The sequence below is a fragment of the Poecile atricapillus genome, chromosome 8 (genome assembly GCF_030490865.1).
Source record: "Poecile atricapillus isolate bPoeAtr1 chromosome 8, bPoeAtr1.hap1, whole genome shotgun sequence".
Lineage (NCBI taxonomy): Eukaryota > Metazoa > Chordata > Aves > Passeriformes > Paridae > Poecile > Poecile atricapillus.
In genome coordinates, this window is record NC_081256.1 from 26290260 (window position 1) to 26315839 (window position 25580).

General features: G+C 49.5%; 1 protein-coding gene across 1 annotated transcript; it reads right to left on the minus strand.

Moving 5' to 3' along the window:
- Positions 1 to 2851: 2851 nt before the first annotated feature.
- GMPS (guanine monophosphate synthase) lies at positions 2852 to 25192 on the minus strand. The gene is made up of 16 exons (XM_058843613.1): positions 25036 to 25192; positions 19671 to 19852; positions 16196 to 16310; positions 14990 to 15087; positions 14518 to 14621; positions 13696 to 13889; positions 13309 to 13474; positions 11671 to 11822; positions 11127 to 11300; positions 10287 to 10392; positions 9671 to 9786; positions 8694 to 8819; positions 7772 to 7887; positions 6357 to 6487; positions 4579 to 4751; positions 2852 to 3397 (listed from the first exon to the last, which is right to left on the minus strand). Exons 1-16 carry the CDS (start codon positions 25060 to 25062, stop codon positions 3296 to 3298), a joined length of 2082 nt encoding a protein of 693 aa, XP_058699596.1. The 5' UTR covers positions 25063 to 25192; the 3' UTR covers positions 2852 to 3295.
- Positions 25193 to 25580: the final 388 nt, after the last annotated feature.

A 25580-nucleotide genomic window follows, 5' to 3' on the forward strand; every position in this document is an offset into this window, starting at 1 on the left:
GCAGAGCTCCAGTGCCCACCCAGAAACCTCCTCTTTTCCTCTAAACCTCCTCTTTTCCTCTGGAACCCCCCAAACCCGACCCACTCCTCCTGCACTCCCATTTCCCCCCTCCACACCACAAAACCCCCACGGCCAGGGCAGCTCCAGCCCTGGAAGGAGAAGCTGAGCCCTTGGCAGTGACTTCTCCCAGGTCACCTGCCCAAACTGTCCAAAATTACCACAAGAGCAGCGCTGGAAGCATTTCCAGGGGATAAAAGCTGCTCCAGAACTTCATTCCTGGGCAGAAACCCCACATGAGCCAGGGCCCTGTGAGGAGCACACACCCTTCTCCTTAATTAACCCACAATTCCAACTTGGCTCTCCCCAAAGCTCCATTTACCCCACAAAGGGTTTTTTTTCATCCTAAATAAAATTAAATGGAAGAAATCCTGCAAGCAGCTTTATACTGATCTCTGTATCCCAAACCAAGAGAAATATCCCAATTATAAAGGGGCTCTTCAACAAACATTTAAATCAATTACATCCATAAAAACAGCCTGTTCAACCCAAAATACACTCCCATTCGTAATAGAGCTTTTGCACACTAGCCCTTAAAAATAATAAAAAAACAGTCACACCAAGGTTCAAACATAATATTTTTATTTGTGGATAAAAATTAAGGCTCACAGTACTTTATCATTTCACAAGCAGAAAAATGTTAAAAATTGAGACTGATGGGGAGTGCCCCCGATACAAATTCCTCTAATTGCTGACATGTTTTACTGACAACTCCAGGTGAACAATGGGGCAGCTACAGGTATTAGTTTGTAAACTAGGTGCTAAATAGAACTGTTTTTTTAAGAAATGTGAACAGAGTAGGATGTTTCTCTCCACTCTGGCTGTCCAGTACACAGGGATTCCACAGAAACACCAGAACTGCTGGGATGAGCACAGCAACCTTCCCAAGAACAGCCCAGCAGGGCTACAGCACACAGCACGGGGGCTCAGGGGCACAGACTCCACTCCAATAAGACATTTTGATTCATAGTGCAATAGTTTATGCCTAAAATGTTCAATATTCAACCTCTCTGACCTAACCAAGAGCACGGAGGCGCTGCCCAGCTCCAGGAGGGAACAGCCCAGGGGCTCAAGGATGGTGACAGAGCTCGGCAGACACCGTGCCCAGAGCCAGGATGCAGCTCCAAGGAGGAGTTTTACAGGGAATAAAAGGTCCCTGTCCAGCTGCAGGGGGTGTCCCAGGGGCAGCAGGTCCCCTGCAGCCCCCCAGCCCTCCCTGGGAACACGTTTTACCCCAGCCAGGTCACAGCCACAGCACAAACTGCAGCTGCAGCTGCGCAGGGACAGCCTGGGCAGAACCCAGCAGGGGCTGGGCTGCAGAGCTCTCTGGATTATTTGCATTATTTTTAGTGATTCCTTCAGCTTTGCTTGTTTGCTGTCAAGGCAACACAGCCGTGGCAGCCACGGGGACGAGCCTGTTGCTGTGAGAACTGAGGGGGTTCTGCCTCTCACCAGAGATTCAGCTCCTGTCTCTGCACCCTGTTGAGGGAAACACCACCCAGAAACGACAGCAGCTGCCCTCAGCCCTTCCTGACCCAACCCAAATGCACTGGAACTTCACTGGGGAGCTCTCCTGGAGGGCAGCCTCCACCTGCCAGGACAGGTGAGAGCAAAGAGCCCTGAGCAGGGTTTCACCGAGCACAGATCCCCACCCTGCAGCAGGGAATTGATAATCACTGACATCACTGGAGCTCCAACAGGCTGTGACAGCTGTGGGTGCAAATCACCACCCCCTTTGAAAAGGTGACTGAGTTATTGATTCAGCTCCACTTGCCCAAGCTGCAGAGGCCTCCTGGAGCAGGGCTGGAGGGGAGGCAGAGCCCCCCAGCCCCAATTCCTGCCCTCCTGCACCCCCTGTGTCCCCAGCAGCCCCGGCTGGGACACGCCACCTCCTCCCCCTCGTGCAAAACAGCCCTCAGTGACACAGGGAAAAAACACATTTACACCAGTTGGCCATTTCCTAGGAGCAGAAATTTCCAAACCCAATTTCCATAACGTGTAGGCAGGGAATGCAAGAACAGGAAAATGCGTGCGACCAAAAATATAGAACAAACACTTTGAATATTATTCCAGTTCACAGATCCAGGCTAGGACAGAGAGGAGCTACAGCCATGAAATACTCCATGTTACTGAACAGTTTAAACCAAATTTTACCCCATAATACTACAGTGATCTCGCAGCTGAACAAAACACAACTGCTTGAACTGAAGAAGCAGGATAAGAGGGGTGAGACTGGATGAACATTCCAGCTGCCCCAGCTGGGTACCAGCAGGTGCCCAGCAACCTGCTCAGGTCAGAATCCAGCTGTTCCTGTCATGGGACAGGATTCTCAGGTGGATGGAAATGGCTTTGCCTCAAACCATCAGAAAGCTCCTGCCCAGTAAGCACTCAGATTATTTATTGCTTCACTACCAACAGCAGAACACGGGTGACAGGAGGGTCTGTGAGGATGGGGAGCTCACCCCGCCCCAGGACCCCACACTAACACCCACAATGATCTCACAGACCCAGCTAAGCACAACACACCCCAAAAAACCCCTGCCAGAGCAAAGGTGTGGAAAATAAACTGTCCCCAAGCCCAGGGGCAGCGCTGGGGACACGCAGGAGGCACAGAGCCAGGAGCAGCCTCACTGCCAGGTTTGTCCTTCTGCCATCCCGGAGCTCTCCGGGGCTGGAGCTGCACCCAGCAGGGACAGACACACGGACAGGGCAGCCCAGCACTGCTCAGCCCCACTGCCAGGCAGCCCAGGACAAGGGGACAGAACATACACAGCCACTCCACAGTACCCACTACTCCATTTGGCAAAATATTTATTTATAATAAATCCGTCCCAAAGCGGTTGGTCACAAAGAATTAACTCCTCTTACATGTTTGGGCCGTAACAATGCTTTTGGTAAGAAGTAAATAAACTGTCTCTTTTTACACAGTGTACAAAAACAAAGAGACACCGAAATGACAGGTAACAGAACACGGGGAACACGGGGGGACTGGAAAGACAAAGGCAAAGCAGAGGGGCCTGGCCCGGCAGCGCTGCCACCGTCATTTACCCGTACAATCCTCAGCCCCACGCCGCTCTCATCCCCAGCACAGCTCTCAGCTGCAGGATTCTGCTCCAGGAGAGGAAGCTGATGCGATGTAGCAGCTCCAGTCACTCTTTCACAGTACTGCATGTCAACACTGGGAATGGTTTCTGATATGGTTTAGACTGCACACAGTACTTGGATAGGGAAAAGTTAATTACTCCCACTCCGTAGTTCCTGGTGGCTTTGATGTCAAGTCGTACATCACCCGAGAGATGCCAGGGATCTTCTTGATCTCTGCCACCATTTTCAACACAACCTGTGGTGGAGGGGAAGCACAATATCAGAAAAAAAGGTGTGTGAAACAGACCTGATGAAAATCACCCTGGAAAAGCTTGAGGGCAAACTGCTCACACCAGTTGTGCTGGACACCAGAGAGGAGCCTGCTGCTGCCAGGCACAAAGTAAAATCTGCTGGAACAAAACTCTGGTTTCCAGTCAGACTCATCTTCCAGAGCTCACAATTAATCCATGTTAGCAGGAATATTCCAGGGGAGAAGCAGTTCAGCTTCCTTAAAAACCCCCGAGTTCCCAACACCACTTACATGACACGCTGTTAATAGTGAAAGCACAAATTAACAGTGCATTGCTCTGTATAGAAAAACATTGTTATTTCCCCTAAAAATATGATTAGTCTCTATAACCTCTACTATTTAGCTGCCACACTACTACTGAGCCATAAAATGACCATTTTCATTCTGCAGAATTCAGGGTTTTTGTTTGGGGGTGGGTTTTGTGGTGTTTGGTTGTTTTTAAACACAAACACTGAAGTCAAATGAATCCTCTTTTTATACAGTGGGATAGTTCACATGGCAACCTGAATTGTTTTTCTCATGCACAGGCTGCCTTAAAGTAGAGGACTTCAATATATAATTATACACAGTTACTAAACAATGCTCATATGCTCCTGAAATGTGTTTAAAATAAAAGGTCAGTCCTATTCCTACAGTGCATTCCCAGAGGGACAAAGTACTTGACTGGACATGGATAAAGTTTCCCATTAAAAAAAAAAAATTAAAAAGCTTGACCCTGACTCCTGAGTCCTTTCAGTGACCTAAAGAGCAAACAGGGCACTGAGATGTTAAACTGCAAGCTCCAGCAAAAGCACAAGTGCCAGACAAAGGCAATTCCTTACGCCAAGAAATTTCCAATTACCGATGCAAAAATTAATTCCAAATCCCAGGAAGGGCTGGGGTATTCTTTCCTCTTTAATTGGTGCTGTTTTGGCTCAGCTCTGCTGGAAATCCTTCAAGTTTGTCGCACCCATCTGCCAGCCCCTCCTTTTGTTACGTTTTTTTTTTTTCCCCCAAAACATTCTTTCTAATGATTATTTATAACAGAGGAAAAAAATAGCAAGAAAATCAAAAGGAAGGCCAGGAGGGTGAGAGGGAAGCTGGAGTGAGCAGAGGCTGGGTGGAACAGGCTGGGTGCAGCCCCTCACCTCCTCGGGCACCTCGCTGCCCGGCGTGGCGGCGATGCCCGTCATGAAGTCGCTGGTGATGAAGGGCCTGATGACCACGGACCTCTGGCACGAGGGCTGCTTCTGGAGGGGGTCCCGGTCAAAATGCAGCGGGGTCAGGATTATTGGCATCTGGCTGATCTTCCCAGCGTAGCCTGCAGCACACAGGGGCACACAGGGCGTCAGCTGGGCTCACAGACAAGGCTGAGGATCCCACCTGTGCTTCCAGCTCTGGAGCTGCTCCTACATCCCATGGGATCTGCTCCCTCTGCTCCCAGCAGCACTGCAGCTCTGCAGGGAGGGCACTGGGCAGGCCCTGGCACAGGTTCCCAGAGCAGCTGTGGCTGCCCCATCCCTGGAAGGGTCCAAGGCCAGGCTGGATGGGGCTTGGAGCAGCTTGGGATAAGTGGAAGGCATCCCCAGGGTGTGGAATAGATGATCCCTAATGTCCCTTCCGACCCAAACCATTCTGAGATTCTGTAAATTGCCACTTGAGATGATCCTCAGAGTTTGCAGGCACGCAGGAAAATCCCAGCTAATCTGTGTTATCCCTGTAATTCACTGTGAGTCGAGTGGAGAGCCACTTTCCTCCCCACACAACGTAAAACCATGGGGTTTTATCAGTCCCAAATTGAGCCAAATAAAGAGATGCTCCCACATAAATCTTTGAAATGTTCTTTGAACAGCCTTTGAAACACCCAGGAGAAAGCTCTCCAGTACCCCTGGCTGGTGGTGGGCAGGTAACTCCAGACAATCACATTTCACTGGTTTTTCAACATCTCCTTCTGAAAGGCAATGCACAACTCCCCAATTTCCCTGCTGCAACGAGCTCAAGCTCCAAAACCCAGGTGTGTGGAGCTCACCCTGCTCAGGCTCTCTCCCTCTGCCAGCCCTGGCCTGAGCTGCTGCACAGGGAGGGTTTTTCACTAAACCACAACTCCAGGCTTATTTTTAGGAGCAATTCATTCACACAAAGCCAAGTGTCACCAAAAGTTAGCGAGACACAGCTACAGCTTTACCAACACAGCTGACAGTGTTATCTCAGCCTTTTGAGGTTAATTCTGTACAAATTCTGTTCACACAGCTCTGCAAACTGAATATGGATCCTCAGAGAGAGGGATCTGTTGTAATTTGATTTATATGAAATGCAGGCAGGGCTGATGCAGTGCTTCCCACACAGATCACATCTCCAAAGGTAATTCAGTAAAAAACCAAAGAGGCTGAACCCCAGAATTATTTAGACCAGGCTCTGCCCGTGTGGCCCACCCAGGGGACTCCACATCCCGGGCTCTGCAGGGCTGGGGCTGCAGCTTTGACTTGGAGTTAGGAAATCTGAAACCACCACAGGCTGTGAGCATCACCCCCAGGAGAAACTCGGCACCTGGGCTTTCCCCAAAACCAACAGTGTTTAAAAACTCTGTCAAGTTTCTTCACCTCAGATAAACACTGAGATCAGCAAAGAGAAGGGATTTGGGTGTCTGAGGGGCCTGACAGGACTTTTTGCACAAGTCTGCAGTGCAGCACCACAGCTTTGAGCTTCATGATGTGTTGGAAGCAAGTCAGTCCCCAAAATCCCCTCAAATTAATTCCTGGCCTTTAGCTATCAGCTTCCACAACTTTTCACTGGCATTCCATTAGCTGAGCCCTTTTTTGGAGCTGTTTGCTTGCAGATTTTGACAGCACCGCTCTGATGACACCCATTGGGCTTGCAGGGATCTGCAAACACGAGTGTGACCCCTGGGATGAGGTGGGGCACCTACCAGACTCCCTGAGAATGGTGTGAGCCTCAAAGTCCGCCTGACGTAAAGTGCTGAGGACTCCCGTGGTCAGGAAGGTGGGGGTGACATCCGTGGGGGGCTCCTTGACAGGGGGGCCAAACACGTACACCACTCTGCAACACACACACAACAAACCAGAGTGCCTCAAACCCCCTGCTCAGGGCCACAGGGAGAAAACTGAGCTGGAAAACTGCACCATGTTTTATTCTGCTTACAATTTTTAACAGGACACCACCAACACCCCCCATTAAATGCTACACCTTATCGTTAACAAAGGGTTTTCAGCACAGGGCACTAATTGCAATTTATAAACCTGCAGAAGTACATCTGCAACAAAACATCTTCTGAACTCAAAGCAGCCACATCAGCTTTATGTTTCTGCTCTCACTCCTTCCTTTCATAGGCTGCAGAACAAGAAGCAGAGTCGGAGTGGCCTCGTGCATGGATTTACCAGGAGGTGCTCACAGCAGCTGTGTGAGTCTGACATGAACCAGGAGTCTAAAACCCAAACCACACACATCTGCCACTTTATTCTGCAGGTTTTTGTTTGGAGTACAAAGCCTGGGAGCACAGCTGGGCAGGAGACCAACTATGGCAGCACCCTCCTAAGGTCCCTGGAACAGCAGAGCTCCCAGAGCTGAGGGATGTTCAGGAGGGCAGCCTCAAACCCAGCAGAGCTTAAAGAAACCAGCAGTGCTCTCAAGCCAGAAACTGGCTTTTATTTTCATTTTGTGACACACTCTGGAACTGCACAGGCAATCCTGATTTATGCCTCCTTTTGTCCCCTCTGCACTTAATTTAAACAGGTATCTCGCAATTCCAGGTCTCACCTTTCAGAGTAAAAGCTCTGTCAGTGTCACTTATGTGAGAAAATTAAGTTTTGCTATAAGCAGTTTTGGCAGAAATTCCACATCCAGGCAAGGAGGGTATAATTCTCCAGAGCTGATTTCATGTCTAAGCACCTTCAGCTGCTGGAAAAGTTATGGACTCGAGTAGGTAGAAAATGTATCCTCAGAGAGCTCAATTAAGATCAAACTGCCCAGCTTTGGAGCTCTCCCTGTGCCATCAGAACTGACAGCCCCACACAAATCCCTTCCTGACACAAAGGCAAACCAAACTGCAGCACATCACAGCTCAGCACCAGGCTGGAGCCTTGCAGAAGAGATTTGCATAAATTATAGTGGATGCTGCCTAATCCACGGATATAGGCCAGCAATTTCTTTTCAAGCTGGAAATCAATCCATATTTGGATTTATTGTGTATTTGTGACCTCTGCATGATACACCTGTCCAATGTATAGAAATACAACACCCCAGATTAAACAGGGAAACGTTCACAGATGCTGAACTTCCATATGGGAATTAGATAATTAAAAATACAGGTAATTCAGCACTCACCTGTTGATGTTGTGGCACATGCGTGGTATGAGCCTGGCAAGGAACATCAGGGACTCCCAGTGTGGAGCATCTTTACTGGAGATGCCACAGACGTAGCTGTAGGAGCGACAGTCACCCTGGGGAACAGCAAAACACAAACACCACCACAGAATGTGAGCTGTGCTGCCACAGCCACCCACAGCTCCTCCCTGGCCATCCTGCAGGTGACAGAACCACAGTCTGGGCCAGCATCCAGCAGACACCGAGCTGGTGACACCAGGGAGAGACTGGAGAGGTGAGAAAATACAGAGCAGGAAATATTCAGACTGGGAAGACCCATCTACAGTGGCCAGTGTTGGCATTTTGGTGACAAAGCACAGAAATCTGATGACTCTGCAGCCTGAAACAGTAACCAAAGCTGACTGCAAAGAGCCACATGCAGCATCAGGCAACTGGAAATAAAATACCAGGAGGAATTCAACACTGAGAGTGCAGAGAAAGGTGCTTTACAGCCAGGACTGCTCAGCAAGGAAACCTCCTGAGTTACTGCTCACAGCTCTCTCAGAGCCAGCTCTGCCCCTGGTGTGTGTCTGTGCCCACAGGAGGGAGGGAAGCTCAGCTGCTGCACACATCCAGCTCTCCCTCCCACGGACAGGGAGCAGCACAGCTCACCAAAGGGCTGCAAAGGGCAACAACCACGGCCAAAAGTGGGATTTCCACCCCGTGCAGCCTGGTGGGGCCAGCAGGGTGAGAGCAGAGCTCAGGGGGCTGCTGAGTGACCAGCACCCCTGGGCTGGCCAATGTCCCCTGGCACTGAGCTCAGGGACCCCAGCACCCAGCCAGGGCACCCCCAGCTCCCCCCCTGAGCCAAGCTCCGTGCCCACCCCCTGGAGCAGCAGAGATCTTCCTGCCCCTCACACACAGCCCTGCAGGGAGCCTGTACCTGCACTCCCACAGTTTTGATTGGGAGCAAGAAGGCATTCAGTGAATGTAGGCTTGTGATCTGCATCAGCTTCTCCTGGTCCTCCTCACTCGTGCACGCCTTCACCCTCTGCAGCAACGTGTGAGGCTGGGCAAGGAAGCAGAACAATAAATTGGAATTAAATAAAGCTCCCAGGCCCTCAAACAGAACTTGCACAGTGCAAATAAAATTGTTATTTAAGTAGCTGTTTGCTTAGTCTAGGTTTACCCCTTGGAACTATTTAAAAGATACCTCTCATCTGACAATTAAACACTAGCAACAGCACTTTCCTGTGATTACACTGCATTTTAAGCTGGAGCCCTCCAAGGCCATAGGGGAAGTTCTTTTCCTGTGCTCATTTTCTCCTTCACAAAGCTGCACTTCTCAGTTTTATGGCAGCACAATTCTGGATCTTTTAAAGCAAAGGCAGACAGAAATCTCTGCCCTTCAGGATTTACCAAAAAGGTTCTGGAAGTTGTTTTGAACCCACACCTCAGAGCAGACCCCTGTAATGACTGACAGCCACCACAAAGGCCAGCAGAGTCAGGAGATGTGGAAATCAACCATCCCCATTCAAAACTGCAGGCTTTGGATCAGGGCAGCTGCCCAGCTCCTGGCTCCTGCATTTACACACCCAGAGATTTCTGGGGTGTGCAAACCTAGAATTTTACAGCTCTTCCAGGGAGGGAAGATCTTTTCCTGACACTAAGTGATCTCATCTGCACAAAGTTTAACTACAACAGAATCTGTTTTATTTGAAAGGCAAATGAAGTTCCATTTTCCAGAAATGGTTCAACACTTGCACCAGTCGCAGCACTAAAAAATTCCACTGGACAGCTTCAATTGAGCAGCATTCCTTAAGCAGCACAAACCAGTCCTTTTAACCTTCCAGCAGACTAAACCTCACCGTGGGTCACTACAGAACCACCACTCAGAATTAAAATTTAGAATTTCCTTACCTTCTTCACACTCGCAGAAAAATCTGCCACGATTTTCAGGATGTTGTTTGTTTCTGGGAAGTCTTTGCACACATAAGGCTCCTCAGCACAGATCACTCTGATTGCTAGGCCAGGACCTGCAAAGCAAGGTTGAAAATAATATTACACCAAATAACAGGGAGCTGGTTTTCACCTTCAAGTGGGGCACAGGGAATCGGTCACCGAGTACTGTGCATTCTGCCACTGAATCTAAGACATGAAGAAACCAACCCACAGCCATCAATTTTGCTGTTTTCTAGTGGAAAACTCATGTTAGAAATGTTGAGCATTCACTTTCAAGACAGCAAATGCCCCCTGGAAAGGCAGAGCCAGGCCTTTACTCCAGGTCAGAGCCACGGGGCAGCTCAGGCAGAGCTCACTGAGAGCTCCTCCTTTGCCTTCTCCCACCAAAGCCAAACAGAGGCTCAATTATAAAACATTATGTATATTTATCAAGCTGCTCTCAAGTCACCTTTTCCTGAAAGACTGTGCTTAAGTGAAAACCCAAATGGATTTTTTCTGTGTTTAAAGATCAGTTTTATACTGCAGTTATTCTGGATCTGCTGAAGAACAGTGCTGTGACCCACCAGCTCCATACCTGGGAAGGGATGCCTGGAAACCAGCTCTTCAGGAAGACCAAGCTCCCTTCCCAGCACTCGCACTTCATCTTTGTGAAAATCTTTCAGTGGTTCTATTACTTTACCCTAAAAGAGAAAAAGAAGGCAATTTACACTCCAGTTCACATATCCAAACAAAAAGCCTCAAATGTTCAGGTTCTGGCACCCAAAGTGGCCTGACCTCACAGCACCAGTGCCAACGATTCCATAAACACTGGAAAGAAATTCCATGTGAATGTGGGCTTTGTAGAACAGCTGCAGGATGAGCTGGGTGAGAGCAGGAAGCCCCAGCTTGTGCCAGAAGAATCCGTGGCTCTGGCAGAGCAGGAAGGCCAAGCTGCCTGTGCCTGCATGAGTTCAGACCTCTCTTGTCTCTGCTGGAAGTTCAAACCAACCCCAAAGCCTTTGTGCAGGGATCAATGGTGGAAATGGGGATCCTCAGATCCATACTGTGGGTGGGAGCTGGTACCTGAGCACCTCACCACATTGCTGGGTGAGCTCTCTGCCCTGTGCTGGCTCTTTCTTAGAGCACAATACAGTCAGAGATCTCACCATTCCAGTGCCAGAAAACCAAACCAGGCACTCCTCACCTTCGCTTCACATGCTAATTAAAAAAGAGCTGTGCACAGAAAGGTGCTTAAAAAGCTTTTCTGGACTTCAGATAAACAGACCCTTGGTAACCAAAGAAATGCAATAAATCACAAGTTACAACAGACTCCCAGGGGCCTTGTCACAGCAGGGCCCTATCAATAGTCACACCAGCAAAAGAGAGTTTTAGATTCTGGATCCAGTTAGTGGCAGGGGCAGCCAGCAGCCTTCACCTCTTCACGCAGCTTGCGGATCAGCTCGGTGTCGTTGTGGTGGGTTTTGATCACCTCAGCCTTGCCACTGGCCACCAGCGAGGCACTCTCGATGAGGTCAGGCCTGAGGGTGCCCTGGGCAAGGAAAACCTCCTCGGGTTTCAGGTTCATCTCCCCAATCACCTCGTTGGCAATCTGCAGGGGGCAGAGAAAGGAAGAGCTGTGGCACTCCTGGCGCTGCCAAAGGTCTCGCCCAGAATGAATTGTCTGACCCGTGGCAGGGAGCTGTAAAAGCACAAACAACCAGCAAATTCTACCCTAAACACCAATGATGCCACTGTCCCACTGCTGAAACACTCCTGTAACCCCATCTTTTTTAAAGAGAAAACGGAAAAAGTATCTCCAGAGTCCTGGAGCATCAGCACCTTTTAAATATTCTCCCTGTCACCAAAGGCTTCTGGGGCACCCACAGCTCACACAAGCACCAATGCCACTGATTAAACAGTAAAAGATAAAAGGAACCACAAGATTTAAAAACTTCAACCAAACAACAAATAAACATTACCTTAACAAAGGTGTCACCGATAATTTTCCTCTTTTCTTCAGGACTCGTGGTCATATTTAAGGTCTTGCTAATTCTTTTACGTGGGGTTCTGTCCTCATCTGAGATGGGCAGAGTTGTTGTGCCATTATAGAATGAATGGGCTGCATTCACCACTGCAGGAAATCACAGGGATTTTTATTTCTATTTCTTTTTACAAAATCAATAAAGACTGTCATGCTGGTTACAAAATAAAAGTTTCACTTTATTGCTTAAAAGAAAAACAAACCAAAACTAATTTCCTTTGACTATTAACTGCATTGAATAGGGCTGCTCAACACCTCAAAAATTAATTTTAACAAGAGCCTTTTACTTCTCTTATTAACCTATTACTTTTCCATATTGTGAGATTAGGCAGCCACATGCCTAATGTGGAAGTTCTTGCTTCCCTCTTAGATTATAATTTACTTGCTTTAAATAGTTTACAGGACAGTGTTTCCCCAAGGCCTTTCTGCAACCAAAATTAAATGATGCATTATTTACTGGTGCTGTATTATGCCTCTTAATTTAGAGAGGCTCCCAACCCAGAGATCAGCTGGGAGGCTCTGGCATCTTCCACCAGCACTCAACTCCATGACCTACAGAAGGAGCACTTGCAGCAAAGGGATTCCCTCAATTTGCTCCTCTGGCTGCCTGCCAGAGCCCAGATTTATTGCTCCACAGAGTGCAAGAATAAGATGTGGATTTTCCACTTTAAAAATAAATAAATATATTTAGAAGAATGTGTTTTGTCTGAAGCTGGGGATGCTGCAGCCCAGCCTGTGCTGTGGTAGTGGGAAGCACTGCTCAGCCAGAGCCACAGTGCCTGAGCAGAGCACAGGAGCAGCCCTGGGCAGGGCACAGAGCCCCAGAATTCACTAATTCACTGCCCACTAATTCACCCCCCAGGCCACACAGCAGCTCCTGCTGCTGCCACTAACTTGGTCTTCTCTGACCTCCTCAGACTCCAGGTACAAAAAACCTCTGAGCCTTCTCATCTGGGCACTCTCTGCTCTCTCAGTTAACTCCTTCACAGAATCAAAAAGGTTGCAAAAAACCTCCCAAATCACTGAGTCCAACCTTTGACAAATCAACACCTTCTTGTCAAAAAGTCATTCCAAAACCATTAAAATGCACCTCTTTCAAAGCAAGCAAAAATGCCTTGAAAATAATTTTGGTTGTGGTAGCATTCAATCACCCAAATGAGCTCACAGTTGACAAAGAAAGAGACTCAGGATAAGAAATGAAGCCCAAAGTGCCAATTAAGATAGTGGAGAAAATGGAAATTCAGTGAGTTCTGCAGCAGCTGAACAGGATCCCTTGGCAGAGAAGTGACCAGGGCACAAATCCACCGCTCTGCTGTGCCCCACCTGCAGAACACTAACATCTAAAGAGGTGGGGCAGCTCACTGTATGCTCCAAGCAAGTAAACAAGGCCTAACATTTCAGGTTTAAATGTTGTGAACAGGTCCAGGTGGTTCCACATCGCTGACCCGGCCTCAGTCCGAGCGTCTGGGAACAGCAGCTCGATGAAACCCAACCCTAAGGGCAGATTTGGGGAAGAGCACCACAACCCTGCAGTGCTGCAAGGAATATGAGCAGAAACGTGGCAGAAACGTGGTACCTTTGACTTGGATGCCCAGCTTTTTGAGGGCCTCCTCCACGGCCTGGCTCTCCCTCTTGCGCATGAAGCCGTTGTCGATGTGCACGGCGATGACCTGCTCACGGTTCAGGGCGCGGTTCAGCAGCGCCGTGCACACCGTGGAGTCCACGCCCCCGCTGAGCAGCACCTGCCAGGAGGGGGAAAAGCCCCACACGGGGTCAGCTGTGCCTGGGGAAGGTGTTAACACCCAGCAGCTGCAGGGGGAGAGCGGGATGCTGACCTGCAGCCAGCCAGCAGCGCGCTGCCCCGGCCGTGCCGCTTCCCTGGACCCTGGGACGATTCCCCACGCCCCAAATCAACCCCAGCAGCTGCCAGTGCTCCTGCTAGTCCAGCTCTGGCTCAACTCACCAGCACCTTGGAGGAGCCCACTTTCTCTTTGATGTCCTGGATGCACTGGAGCTCTCTGTTCTCCACGGTGAAGGTGCCGCTGCATCCCGCGATGTCGTACAGGAAATTCTTCAGGATCATTTTCCCGTTCACTGTCAGGCTCACCTCAGGGTGGAACTGTGCTCCATAGAGCTTTTTGGACTCATTTGCTATGCCTGGTACACACAACAGAACAAAAATAAATAAGTGAGCTGGATGTGAATGCAGACCCAAGTTCAGCAAGAGACTCAAGGTGGCTCTTTGGGATTTGGTAACTCCAGTGGCTTTCAAACCCCAAATTCTAAGGTCCCACCATTTCCTGTGCCAATCTCTGTGTGATGTTAAAGCCCTGCTGTTCAGTACCTACATTATTCTTGCTCAGTTGAACATTCATGCAATATTAAATACAATAACAAGTTAATAAAGCTTTAATAATTAAACAGTGCTTGACTTGTACTGTTACAGTACCCAAACCCCACAGTGTCTCCCCTGCCCTAAGGGCACAGGGTATTTTATTTCTAAGACAAGCAACACATGCATGCTTTAAAATAATATAAACTGTATAAATAATGGTAACTTCAACCACATTTACATCAGGACCATTCCTTTTCAAGTCTGTTTCTTTATTACCCTAATAGCTTGACATACAAATTCACACTAGAAATTGTTAAAACCAATTCATTTATTTGGCAATTAAACAACAAGAGCTATTTCTCTGTTCCCATTTGGTTCTAGCTCCTGTCTGCCATAAGTCTTTACTTTACCCAACATTATCAGAAGACAAATTCAGGATAAAATAAATACCTGCTATGATGTTCCCAGACTGTGCCACCACTTTGAATCCATCAGCAACTTTATCCACACTATCTCCATGAGTGAGGAGCACAAGCTCTTCCTTCTGAAGGCCCCTAAATGAAGATCAAAAAACTAGAATCAATTCAAGAAAGGACAAAGACCTTTTACCTTTAACCTTTTAATTCCCTGCCTTTCCAAGAGATGCCCTGAGGGATTCCAGCAAAAGCACATCTTGATAGACCAGGATATTTGAAATGTCTGCAGGATTTCCAGCAAATACACCTGCTTTTTTAAAGCCAATTGGAAAGCTAGCCCTAAGTATTTATTTCAATGAGCAACCTGCTTATTTGTGACCACACTTGTAAAAGTTTTATTATAAATTGTCAGCTGATTTCACTCTTTTTTAAAAAAATAACCTTCCCCTCATGTGACAGCCTTTCCCAGCCTGATACTGCTTTGGTAAGTGGGAATGTGTGTGCACCTGAAGAGTGAGCAGGTGTTGTCCAGGGTAATGCTGAACACTCCATCCTCCCGAACGCTCTTCTTGTGCACCGTCCCTCCAAACACCTTGTTCATCATCTGCAGGGCAAAAGAGAGACAGCACCTCACAGCCTGCACCCCTCCACCCCTCACCACATTCCTGCTGTTTGCCAGAGCTGTAAGAATTCCCTGCAGAATTAATCCTTGCTCCCCTCTGCCAGCCACTGCCACGCTCAGGGAGCAGAACCCCCCCAGGCAGAGATTTGCAAAATAAAGTCTGTTCCACAGCTCCTTCCCTCAGAAATGGCTGCTCTGCAAACTGAGTATCCAAGGCCACGTCAAAAACCTGAGTTTATTCCCTTAGTTTGGTTTTGTGACTAAGCCTGGAAAAAAACAAGATGCATGAGCAGAAGCCAAGCAGCCCTTGTCTCCCTGGAAGTTCGGTCTGCTCAGCTGGGATCTACCAGATCCCCGCAGGATCACCAGTGAGTCCAAAGGGAAGGAAAGGTTATTTCTTTTTTTGTGAGGGAGTGTTAAGCACTGCTAAGAGCTACACTAGAAACAGCCCAAGCCTGGGACACTGCTCCACTTGTTTCCAGGAGAGGTGCCCTTTTCAGTACCAGCTGGGCAGAATTAATGAGTGACTGACAGGTTGTATTTACTCTGACAAACACAGGGAGCGTGGAGCTCCATTCACAGCACTGCAGCAAAGAAAAACCATTTATGCAACAGATCCCAGACTGGTTTGGGTTGGAAGGACCTTAAAGCTCTTCCCATTCCACCCCTCCCAGGAGCAGGGACACCTCCCACAGTCCCAGGTAGATCCAAGTCCCAGTGTCCAGCCTGGCCTTGGGCACTGCCAGGGATCCAGGGGCAGCCACAGCTGCTCTGGGCACCTGTGCCAGGCACTGCCCACCCTGCCAGGGAAGAACATCTCCCTAATCTCCAACCCAAACCTGCCCTCCTTCATTGTAAGGCCACTGCAGGAGAAGGCAGAGCCGAGAGAGGAGCACACAGCAAGCTCAGTCCATCAGCTGCGTGCTCCTGTGGCACTGCCCGTGTTTGGAAAGCAGCTCCAGCACGGCCCCTTCAGCTCAGGCAGAAACAAGGCCTGGAAGGTGGCTGTGGATGAGCAGATGGAATGGCTGGACTGGCTCCTGGAGATGTTTCCCAAGGCCAGGGACTCTGTGCTAGCTCCCAACAGCACCTGCATCCCATAGCAGATCCCAAGCACGGGTTTTCCTATTGTGAATATGGCTGGGTCGAACCACGGAGCATCTTCTGCATACACAGAGTTTGGTCCTCCGGAGATGATGATGGCTCTGCAGACAGAACATGAAGAAATCATTAACACAAACACACTGGTTACTTCCAAATCTATTTACTTTAAGCATTGGTGCTGTCTCATACCACTCTTAAAACTGATATTTTCTAACAGGTGTTTTAACACAGGTACCACCACATGGAGCTTGATTTTTGCTGTCAAACCCAGCAGGTTTTCGGAGAGGGATTTCCCCAGTTTAAATAAAGTCAAATATAAACCATCATAAAAATGAAATTAAATCATTAAATTCCTCATAGCCAACCATCAGCTACGAGAGAAGCAGGGTGGCTGGGATTAATGTAGAGTATCAGCACCAAGAGATATATTTTTATATATATACACACAAACAACTTATGAAGTCTGTGACATCTGGAGGAGAACTGCAGTCAAAAAATCCACTCCCTAACTCCTGAATCTGCTGAAAAAAATGCCCCTTAATCCATTCTGGTTATGCAGAGATGGCATTAGCAACAAGTTGAGAATTACAAGTACAATACATGTGATCATGTAGGGTTTGGAGTTAATAAAATTAAACCATCTCAAAGGGGAAGAGAGAGCTCTTGCAAACCATGCTTTACAAGACCATGAACTGCAGAAGCATCAGTTGGGCAACACTTTTGGCCTGGGATGGAACAGGGCTGTACCAGACCTTGGACTCAGAACTGTTTGTTTCACAGAGAACATCAAACTTCTCCCGAGCCAGAAATGCAAAACCAAACGAGACAGAAGTTGCATAAGCAGGATTAAATGTATCCAATAATTCTCCCAGCATTAGTTCCATGCAAGTACTGACAAAAGAGAGTTTTTCTGGTTCTGAGCAGCAGGGACAGGCACTGTGCTGCCCACTCCTGTCTGTGCCACCAACAGAAACAAGGCTGCAGGACCAAGCCCAGGCAGCAAGGTCACTGCAGCCCCTCCAGGCCAGGAGGGAGGAGCTGGAGGGATGGAGCTGCAAGAGGCACATTTGTTTCCCTGCCTGTTGGGATCTCCAGGCCAGCTCTGGAAGCAGCACAGCTGACGTGGGTGTAGTTTTACACTGAACCATCCTGAGAGCTCCTCCCTGCTGCTCTTGCACAGGCACTGCTGGTCAGCCTGGAGGCACGGTGCATTTCCTCAACTCAAACTCACATGAAGAGCCTGCACTCTCTCTGCATGGCTGCTGGTGCTGCAGCTCCAAATAACTCCATGCACAGAAGCATTTGCTCCAGTGCCAGATGTACAGAACACTGTTTAATATTAATCAGAACCACAGACCATGCTCCTGGAGCTCTGGCAGCCCTGGGGCCGTGCCCATTCCCTGGAGAGGTTATCCAGAGCCCAACACCCTCTGGGGAAGAGCCTTTCCCTGATATCCAACCCAAAATTCCCCTGGCTCCAGCTGCTCCTCTGGGTTCTAGGAAGGAACTGAAGGAATACAGCCACACCTGTAGATGGAACATTCTTAGGAGAAGTCAAAATAGTTATAAACTGTTCCAAAAAGTGGAGTCTTGAACACCTGGGTTTTTTCCATGACAATTGAAATTTGATATAATGCAGAGAGGTTTGCAATGTGCCCAAGTATTAAAGTGAAAAAATGAGTTGAGGGGCTGAGAGAAGGACTCACATCTCAGCTGTGCAGGAGTCAGAGCCAGCACAGGATGCAGGCTTCGCAAGCTCTCCTGCAGCACTGGGTCATTTCCTGCACGCTTGTCTGTGTTGCTAGGAATATTCCTTTCTCTGGTTTACCCAAAACCCCTCCCCAAACAACCTGACCCAGCTCTGGAAAGCTCCTCTGCACCTCAGGAAGCACATAAAAACACCCAGGGGAAAATGTGTGCATGAATACCCCGAGGTCAGGACTCCTGCCAGAGGAAATCCAGAGCTGGGATACTGTGGGAAATAAGTTCATGCCACACTTAGGTGACACTCATCACTAGAGAGGGCTCTGAACATTGAGGAGCCAGCTTTTTAAACACAGAAATACGATTTAGCAAAACCACAAACTCATTTTCACAGTGACCACAGGGGTGGATCTGCTGGGTTTGTTGACTGACAGACACTGCACACAAACAGATTTTGTGGATACACAGAATTATTGACCAGCCTGGGTGACCTGAAACCACCACCCCAGCCTTGAGAAGTGACCTGGATGAAGAGGCTCTGGCACATTCTAAAGAGCAGCTATTTGCACTGACAAGTCCTACAGGTCTAATCCCAGTGCTCTGAAGAACTCTCAACTGTTCTGAAGCTCTTCCTGCTGCAAACCTGCATCAGCACATAAACCCTTTACTGCTTCTATAATTGTCATTAAATGGAAAAATGCACTTCTGCAGCACTTATCTATTGTCTTATCTATTGCAGAGCACAACCAAAATCCCACATGCCCCATGTTTCTGGATTTGTACCAAACTGACAAGTGAGTACAAATCTTCGGTGATTTGCAGACTTCAGGGCATTTATTCTCCACACACAGAAGAGATGTATATCCTAAAAAGCCTAACAAAACATGAAAAATTAATGTACAAAGTACTAAGTAATTGTGAGACCTTTCTTTGCTGCAGACAATGAGTGGCAGTGTCAATTAGGGGTTTTTTAGCTGCTTCCCAGAAACATCTGGCACAATACCTTCAGCATCCAAGTTACTTTAATTTAAAAAAAAGAAAATTAAGTAAAAAAAAAAATTTAGAAGCCCACAAAAAATTCAACGGATAAAACAACAAAATCATCTACATTTTGGCAGATATTTAAAATGCAGCCTTTTGAATTATACTTTGGAATTGAAATCATTAAAATGACATTAAGAAACAAATGCACAAAAAGGCATCAAGAGACAAATGGACACCACAGGTCCCTGCCCAAGTGTCCCCAGCAGAGCTCAGGTGGAAACAGGGACAGCACTGGCAGTGAAGCCACTGCCCAGGAGAAGCCACGAGGCTGATGCCTGAAGAGGCTCCTGGCACAGAGTTAAAGGAATAAAGTAGGGATTTATTAAAAGGCCTTCAAAAAATCCACCTTGGGCAGTGCAGGAGCCTGGCCGTGGCTCTAGGTGGGATGGCCTCAGGAGGGACACCCAGTCACGAGGTTTCACACTTTTATAGGTTTTGGTCCATTTACACATTGGGGTTAAATGTCCAATTACAGCTTCAGGTGATGAAGTCCCATCCTCTCAGTTTGCTGATGTTTACACCTTTTGGCCCAAAGCTGCATCTGGGGCTGGAAAAGGATTGTTGTGTCTGACTGAGCTGTGAGGAGAACTTGCTGACACCTTGTGAGAAGTTCAGAGTTACACAGCAAGGCAGTGCAGAATCTGGGAAATAAAGCAGCTCAAACTGCAGGCATTGCAGTGAGCACAGGGGAGGAAGGAGGCAGGAGGACGTACCGGAATCCCTGCTCGCGGATGGCGAAGGCCGGCGTCTCCAGCGGGAAGATCTCGGACTGCACGAAGAGCTCGCGCACGCGCCGGTCGATCACCTTGCCGTACTGCGCGCCCGCGTCCAGGATCACCACCGCGCCCTCGTAGTGGTGCTGCCCATCCTTGAGCTCTGCCCCGGCGTTCTCGGGCTGCCAACAGCATCCAGGTCAGCAATCCCATGGAATCATCATCACCCATGACAGAAATCCCACAGAATCACCCAGGTCAGCAATCCCATGGAATCATCATCACCCATGACAGAAATCCCATGGAACCATCATCACCCATGACAGAAATCCCACAGAATCACCCAGGTCAGCAATCCCATGGAATCATCATCACCCATGACAGAAATCCCACGGAATCACCCAGGTCAGCAATCCCATGGAATCATCATCACCCAGGTCAGCAATCCCACGGAATCACCCATGACAGAAATCCCACGGAATCACCCAGGTCGGCAATCCCATGGAATCATCATCACCCATGACAGAAATCCCACAGAATCACCCAGGTCAGCAATCCCATGGAATCATCATCAGCCATGACAGAAATCCCACAGAATCACCCATGACAGAAATCCCACGGAATCACCCAGGTCGGCAATCCCATGGAATCATCATCACCCATGACAGAAATCCCACGGAATCACCCAGGTCAGCAATCCCATGGAATCATCATCACCCATGACAGAAATCCCACGGAATCACCCAGGTCGGCAATCCCATGGAATCACCCAAGTCGGCAATCTCATGGAATCATCATCACCCAGGTCAGCAATCCCATGGAATCACCCATGACAGAAATCCCACAGAATCACCCAGGTCAGCAATCCCACAGAATCACCCAGGTCAGCAATCCCACAGAATCACCCAGGTCAGCAATCCTGTGGAATCATCATCACCCAGGTCAGCAATCCCATGGAATCATCATCACCCAGGTCAGCAATCCCACAGAATCACCCACCACAGAGATCCCATGGAGTCACCCAGAGCCACCACAGAGATCCCACAGAACTCCTGAGACACGAGGCTGGAAAAGGCCTCTGCCAGCGTCCCAAGTCCAGCTGTCCACCCAGCCCCACCCCTGTGGTCACCACCAGACCGTGCCCTCCAGTGCTGCTTCTGCACATTTTGGGAGCCCTCTCAGGGATGGTGAGCCCACCACTACCCCGGGCAGCTTTACAAACCTTTCTGTCAGGAAATGTCTCTTGATAGCCAGCCTGAACCTCCTCTGGCTTTACTCTGACAGCCCACTGACTGAGCCAGATCTCTTTAACAGCTAACATGTGCGAGGCTTTGCTAATTAGCTATGCTAATTTATGATAAAAATTATAAAGACCAGCCAAGAAGCTTCAAAATGAAAAAAAAAATCTTGAATATTATAAGGATCAGTTGAGGCACTGGCAAGATAAAGGTGCTGGACACCAGCACAGAACATCCACCCCAAGAAGAGACAAGATTCCCATCCCCCAAACCAAACAGGGCAGAAATTAGGGAAGAAAAATGCTAATGAGCTAATGATGGCACAGCTTTGCACAAGCAGGAGCTCGTATGCCCTGATCACCATCTGCAGCCTCTCCATCTTTTTCCAGTTCCACGTGAACCCCAGCACAGCCCATGAGAACGGAGAGCCTCGGCCTTTTTCTCAGGCAAAACAGCACAAAAATCAAACAAAAAAATGTTTTTTTCCCTGTCACGCTGCCTCATATGCTGAACTTCACTTGACATTACCTCCTGGAGAGAATAAAAAGGGGAAATTGAGAACAAATGTCGCTGCTAAGTGATTAGGAAAAAAAAAACCAACACATTTTGAGTGCAGCATTTGAGCAGACTGCATGTCAGAACAAAGCAGTGGCTCCCTCTGAGCCCCTCATGTCTGAACTGCTTGGCCAACTTTGGCTAAATCTGAAAGAGTGCTAAAAAACACCAGGCCAAGTTTCTTCATTTAAAAAAAATTGTGAGAAGAGGCAGCTATTCCATGGAAGTGTCCTTATCAGAGCATCTCCAAGGAAGAATCAACAGCCATGCTCTAACACCAAAAATTTGCTGCCTACAGAATTTACTTCTCTTAGGGTGTTCTTCCCCTGATTCCTTGCCAATGCAGCTTGGTGAAGGGCAAACTGGGAAGGGTTTCACTTTGGCAAATGATGCCTCCAAGCATCTTGGAGCTCCATTTCAGGTTTTAGTGATGGCAGGTTGGAGTTGTTCTGCTTGTTTGGACCAGGCAGCAGAACCTCCAACCCAGAGCTCGCCTCTGCTCCCATCACTGCTGCTCCAGCATTTCCACCTGGGGCAGGAATTCAGCCCAGAGCAGGTGATTCTGGAGAGCATCATCCTGCTGGGACACAACCTCCCCACAAACACACTGGAAACTTCCAAACTTCACACCAGCTGGAAGAGGTTTTATCTTAATTAAAGGACCTAAGTGGCGGGGTGGGAAATCGTGCTAAATCCCTCAAAAGCCTAAATCCAGGTTAAAATCAGATATTTAATTTTTGTCCTTCAGCTGGCAGCCAAGTTGCCTGATGGGGAGCTCTTGATGACTTAGTGCTGGGTTACACAACAAGAAGTGCACATGGTGGAAGAGAGCAGAGTTTAGCAGCACAGACCCCTTCACACCCCAGCTGAGGCAGAGTCACCAGACCTGTCCTCCCCTCCAGTGCATGGGAGGGAATCACTTTTAGAGTGATTCTGGGCACTTTCACCTGGAAATTTCTAAATTAGCAGCTCTTGTGAGACAGACCAACTTCTTTATTCCTTCCTGACCCCATCCTTGCAGTGCTATTTTTTTATTTCAAGTCTTCAATTGTTTCAGAGCAGTAGGTTGTGTCATTTAGGGACAGAGCTCTGCACCTCTCTCTCAAAGAAGACTGAACAGGAGTTACTGTTGGTGTCAGCTGGACTGACAGACAGGCAGCTATCCCTGGATTTATTAATAAATAAATCTGGTTTCCAGTGCCCTACCCCGAGATGTTTTGGGCAGGCAGGGGTGGCTAATGGGGGCTGTAGGGGAGACAGGAGAGTGAAAACAGAGCCTGAAGTTACATCAGGAGTAGCTTGAGCAGCACTTTAAAGCAGTGTGAGTAGGTCTGTGTCCCGAATCTGCAGCCCTCAAACCCCAGCAGAAGCAGGACAGCAACCCAGACTCCTCTGAACTAACCAGACAAGTGGAATTGCAAGGGGGTTCAGGACTAAGAGAGCCCAACATAAATCACAGGCAAAAAGAGAAAAGGAAAAAAGGCAGAAAAGTCATCACAGCATCTAGCTCTACTTATTGAAAGGCACAGTTCCAAGGCTAGGGGTTTTAAACCCAAATTACCAAGGGAAACTTCATTCGATGAAATCCAAAGAGGAACAGATGCTGTTCATGTGCAGCCAACATGGCAGCTGAGCTCTGCACACCACGGCCGTGCCAGCAGAGATTAAAAGAGGACACCAGACAGCCCAGCTCCTGCAGGGATGGATAGGGCTTATGGAGCCAGCACCTCATTCTGCTGGGGACTGCACAGCCTCCAGTGAAAGCTCTTTGTCCCCTCAGTACAGCCAGAACTAGAGCTCCTTGTCTTCTGGTGTGCTCACACAAAAATCTGGAGAACTCGCTGGTTTTGAGACCTCCTGTGGAAGCTGCTCTGACACCTGTCCCAGGCTGTCCAGGCACGGGGGCAGAAGCACTGTGCTGCTGTTCCCCAGAGCTAAAAACAGGAATGAAACCCTGAGCACACCGAGAGAAGACAGTCTCTGTTCAGCCAATTCCAATACCAAGTCACCCTGAGGACCACAGACCTGAGACATGGCACCAAGGTCCCATGTGCCACCTGAGCCGTGTGGTCACCCCAACTGTGCTGCCACACCGAGGGTCAGCCTCGTTCCACCACCCAACATTGGAGAACAAAAACCTTCCATCACTGCTGTTCTTCTGGTGTCAAAACCAAGTAATTCCGAGTTCTCTAGAGAGCTGAGGTAGGAGAACTGGAAGCAGGCTTGGGCTACCAGCCAAGGACACCACAAATCCTGCTCCTCACATCCCTGCCTAGTGCCTTAAACTGAGTGTGCAAGTTCCTAACAGCCCACTTGTGCAGAACCAGGGGAATTGTCAGCATTTCACACACCCACATGGTCGCAGGTTGGTCATTAGTGTAATTCATAAACCACATTTCCACACAGACCAGTCCCCTTCTGGAGTACTGGGAAGTAGCAGCAGCTCCTCTGTCCGAGCCCTCAGCCCTGAGCTTTCACCCACACCAGTAACTCAGGACAGGCCTAAACCAGGAGCCTTGATCTTGCACTTTCAAGCCAGCACAGGTTTTACAAGAGTTTAACTGTTTCCCTGTGGTATTAAAATTAAGCAGGTCTAAGAACGCTCACTCAGATTTCCAAGTATAACAGGAAAGCAGCTCCTTTAAACTCAGGCCATCCTTAACAACACAACAAGAGCCCCCCAAATCATTATTCCAGGGAAGCTTTAGCAGACATGGGTGTCATGCAGGTGTCCATGGGCTGCTGGGACCCTGCAGAAATTGCTGTCATTAGTGCAGGATGAGCCAGGAGCTCCACAGTCCACCGGGAGCCCCACAGTCCACCGGGAGCCCCACATCCAGCACTGGCTGGGAGAACTGGAGCCCCCCAGAGCAGCCCCAGGGGGAAAAGAGGCTGTGACCACAGCCAGGGAAAAACGTGACAGAAAACCTACACAGGGACCAGCCGAGCACTCAAAAAGCCCTTCAGAGACACAGCTAGATAAAGAGCCGAGAACAAGGGAGGAGAGGAACAGCCGGGATTAGCCCCGGCCAGGAGAGGAGGTTGTGAACACGGCCAAGGAAAAGCGTGTCAGAAAACACACAGGGACCAAGTGAGCACTCAAAAACCGAGCACTCAAAAACCGAGCACTCAAACCCCCCCAGAGTCAGGGATTTTTTGCGAACTAGCTGAAGAAAGCACAACAAGTCTTTCACCCCGCTCCAGCAGCGGCTGCAGGCAGCCTGCAGGGCTCGCTGAGAAGTTGCATTATCGGAGCTGTAAGTTCCTGAGGCTCGTTCCGTGCCGATGTGCCCGAGCCACACGGACACCCCGGGCCGGGGCCGGGGCCGGAGCTCTGGGCGAACCGAACCCCGGCCCGGCTGCGAGCGGGGATCCAGCCGGGCACAGCGCCGCGGAACATCCCCGCTCGGGCAATCAATCAGTTAATTAATGAATTAGCGCTCTGCGAGCAGCCGGCGCTGCGGCCCCCGTTGCTCCCGTTCCCCGCCGTCCCCGCTCCCCTCCCGGGCCGCGGGGCCCCGCCTCACGGCCGGGCGGGCCGGGCCGGGCCGGGCTGCAGCCCCAGCACTGACCTTGGTGTCCCCGTTGCACAGGGCCATGGGGGCGGCGGGCAGCGCGAAGAAAGGGCCGCGAGGAGCCGCGGCCGATGAGCTAATGCCGCCCGCGGGAGGAGGAGCCGCCCGGCACGGCCGCTCCGGCGGAAGGGGAGGAGCGGCGGCGGGGTCAGGGGCGGGCCGGGCTGAGGGGACACGGCGGGGACACGGCGGGGACACGGCGGGGACAGCTCCGGACAGCCGGGGGCAGGCCCCGCAGAGCCGGGGGGCTCCGCCGGCTCACTCGGCTCTGTTATCAGGGTAAAAACAAGCAGAGCTTTGCAGTGAGTGCGTTTTTGTGCGTCAGCATCCTATGGGATCATGGGATCACTGGCTTCTTTGGGTTGGGAGGGTCCTTAAAGCCCATCCCGTCGCACCCCCCGCCTTGGGCAGGGACACTTTCCATCCGCCTGGAACCGTGCTGTGCCTGCTCGCTGAATTCCCCGTCAGAGAACGGGACTGCACCCGTGGAACCCTCCTGGAACGGTGCCGGGACGGTTCTGATCCCTTTCCCTGAACATCGG

Excerpts from the sequence above, each read along its gene's own strand:
- GMPS (XM_058843613.1), bottom strand. The coding sequence starts at position 25,062 with ATGGCCCTGTGCAACGGGGACACCAAG. Across the intron at positions 15,088-16,195 it reads GGATCTGCTATGGGATGCAG|ATGATGAACAAGGTGTTTGG; the intron begins GTGCTGTTGGGA and ends TTTGCCCTGCAG. Across the intron at positions 10,393-11,126 it reads TCCGCAAGCTGCGTGAAGAG|GGTAAAGTAATAGAACCACT; the intron begins GTGAAGGCTGCT and ends TTTCTCTTTTAG.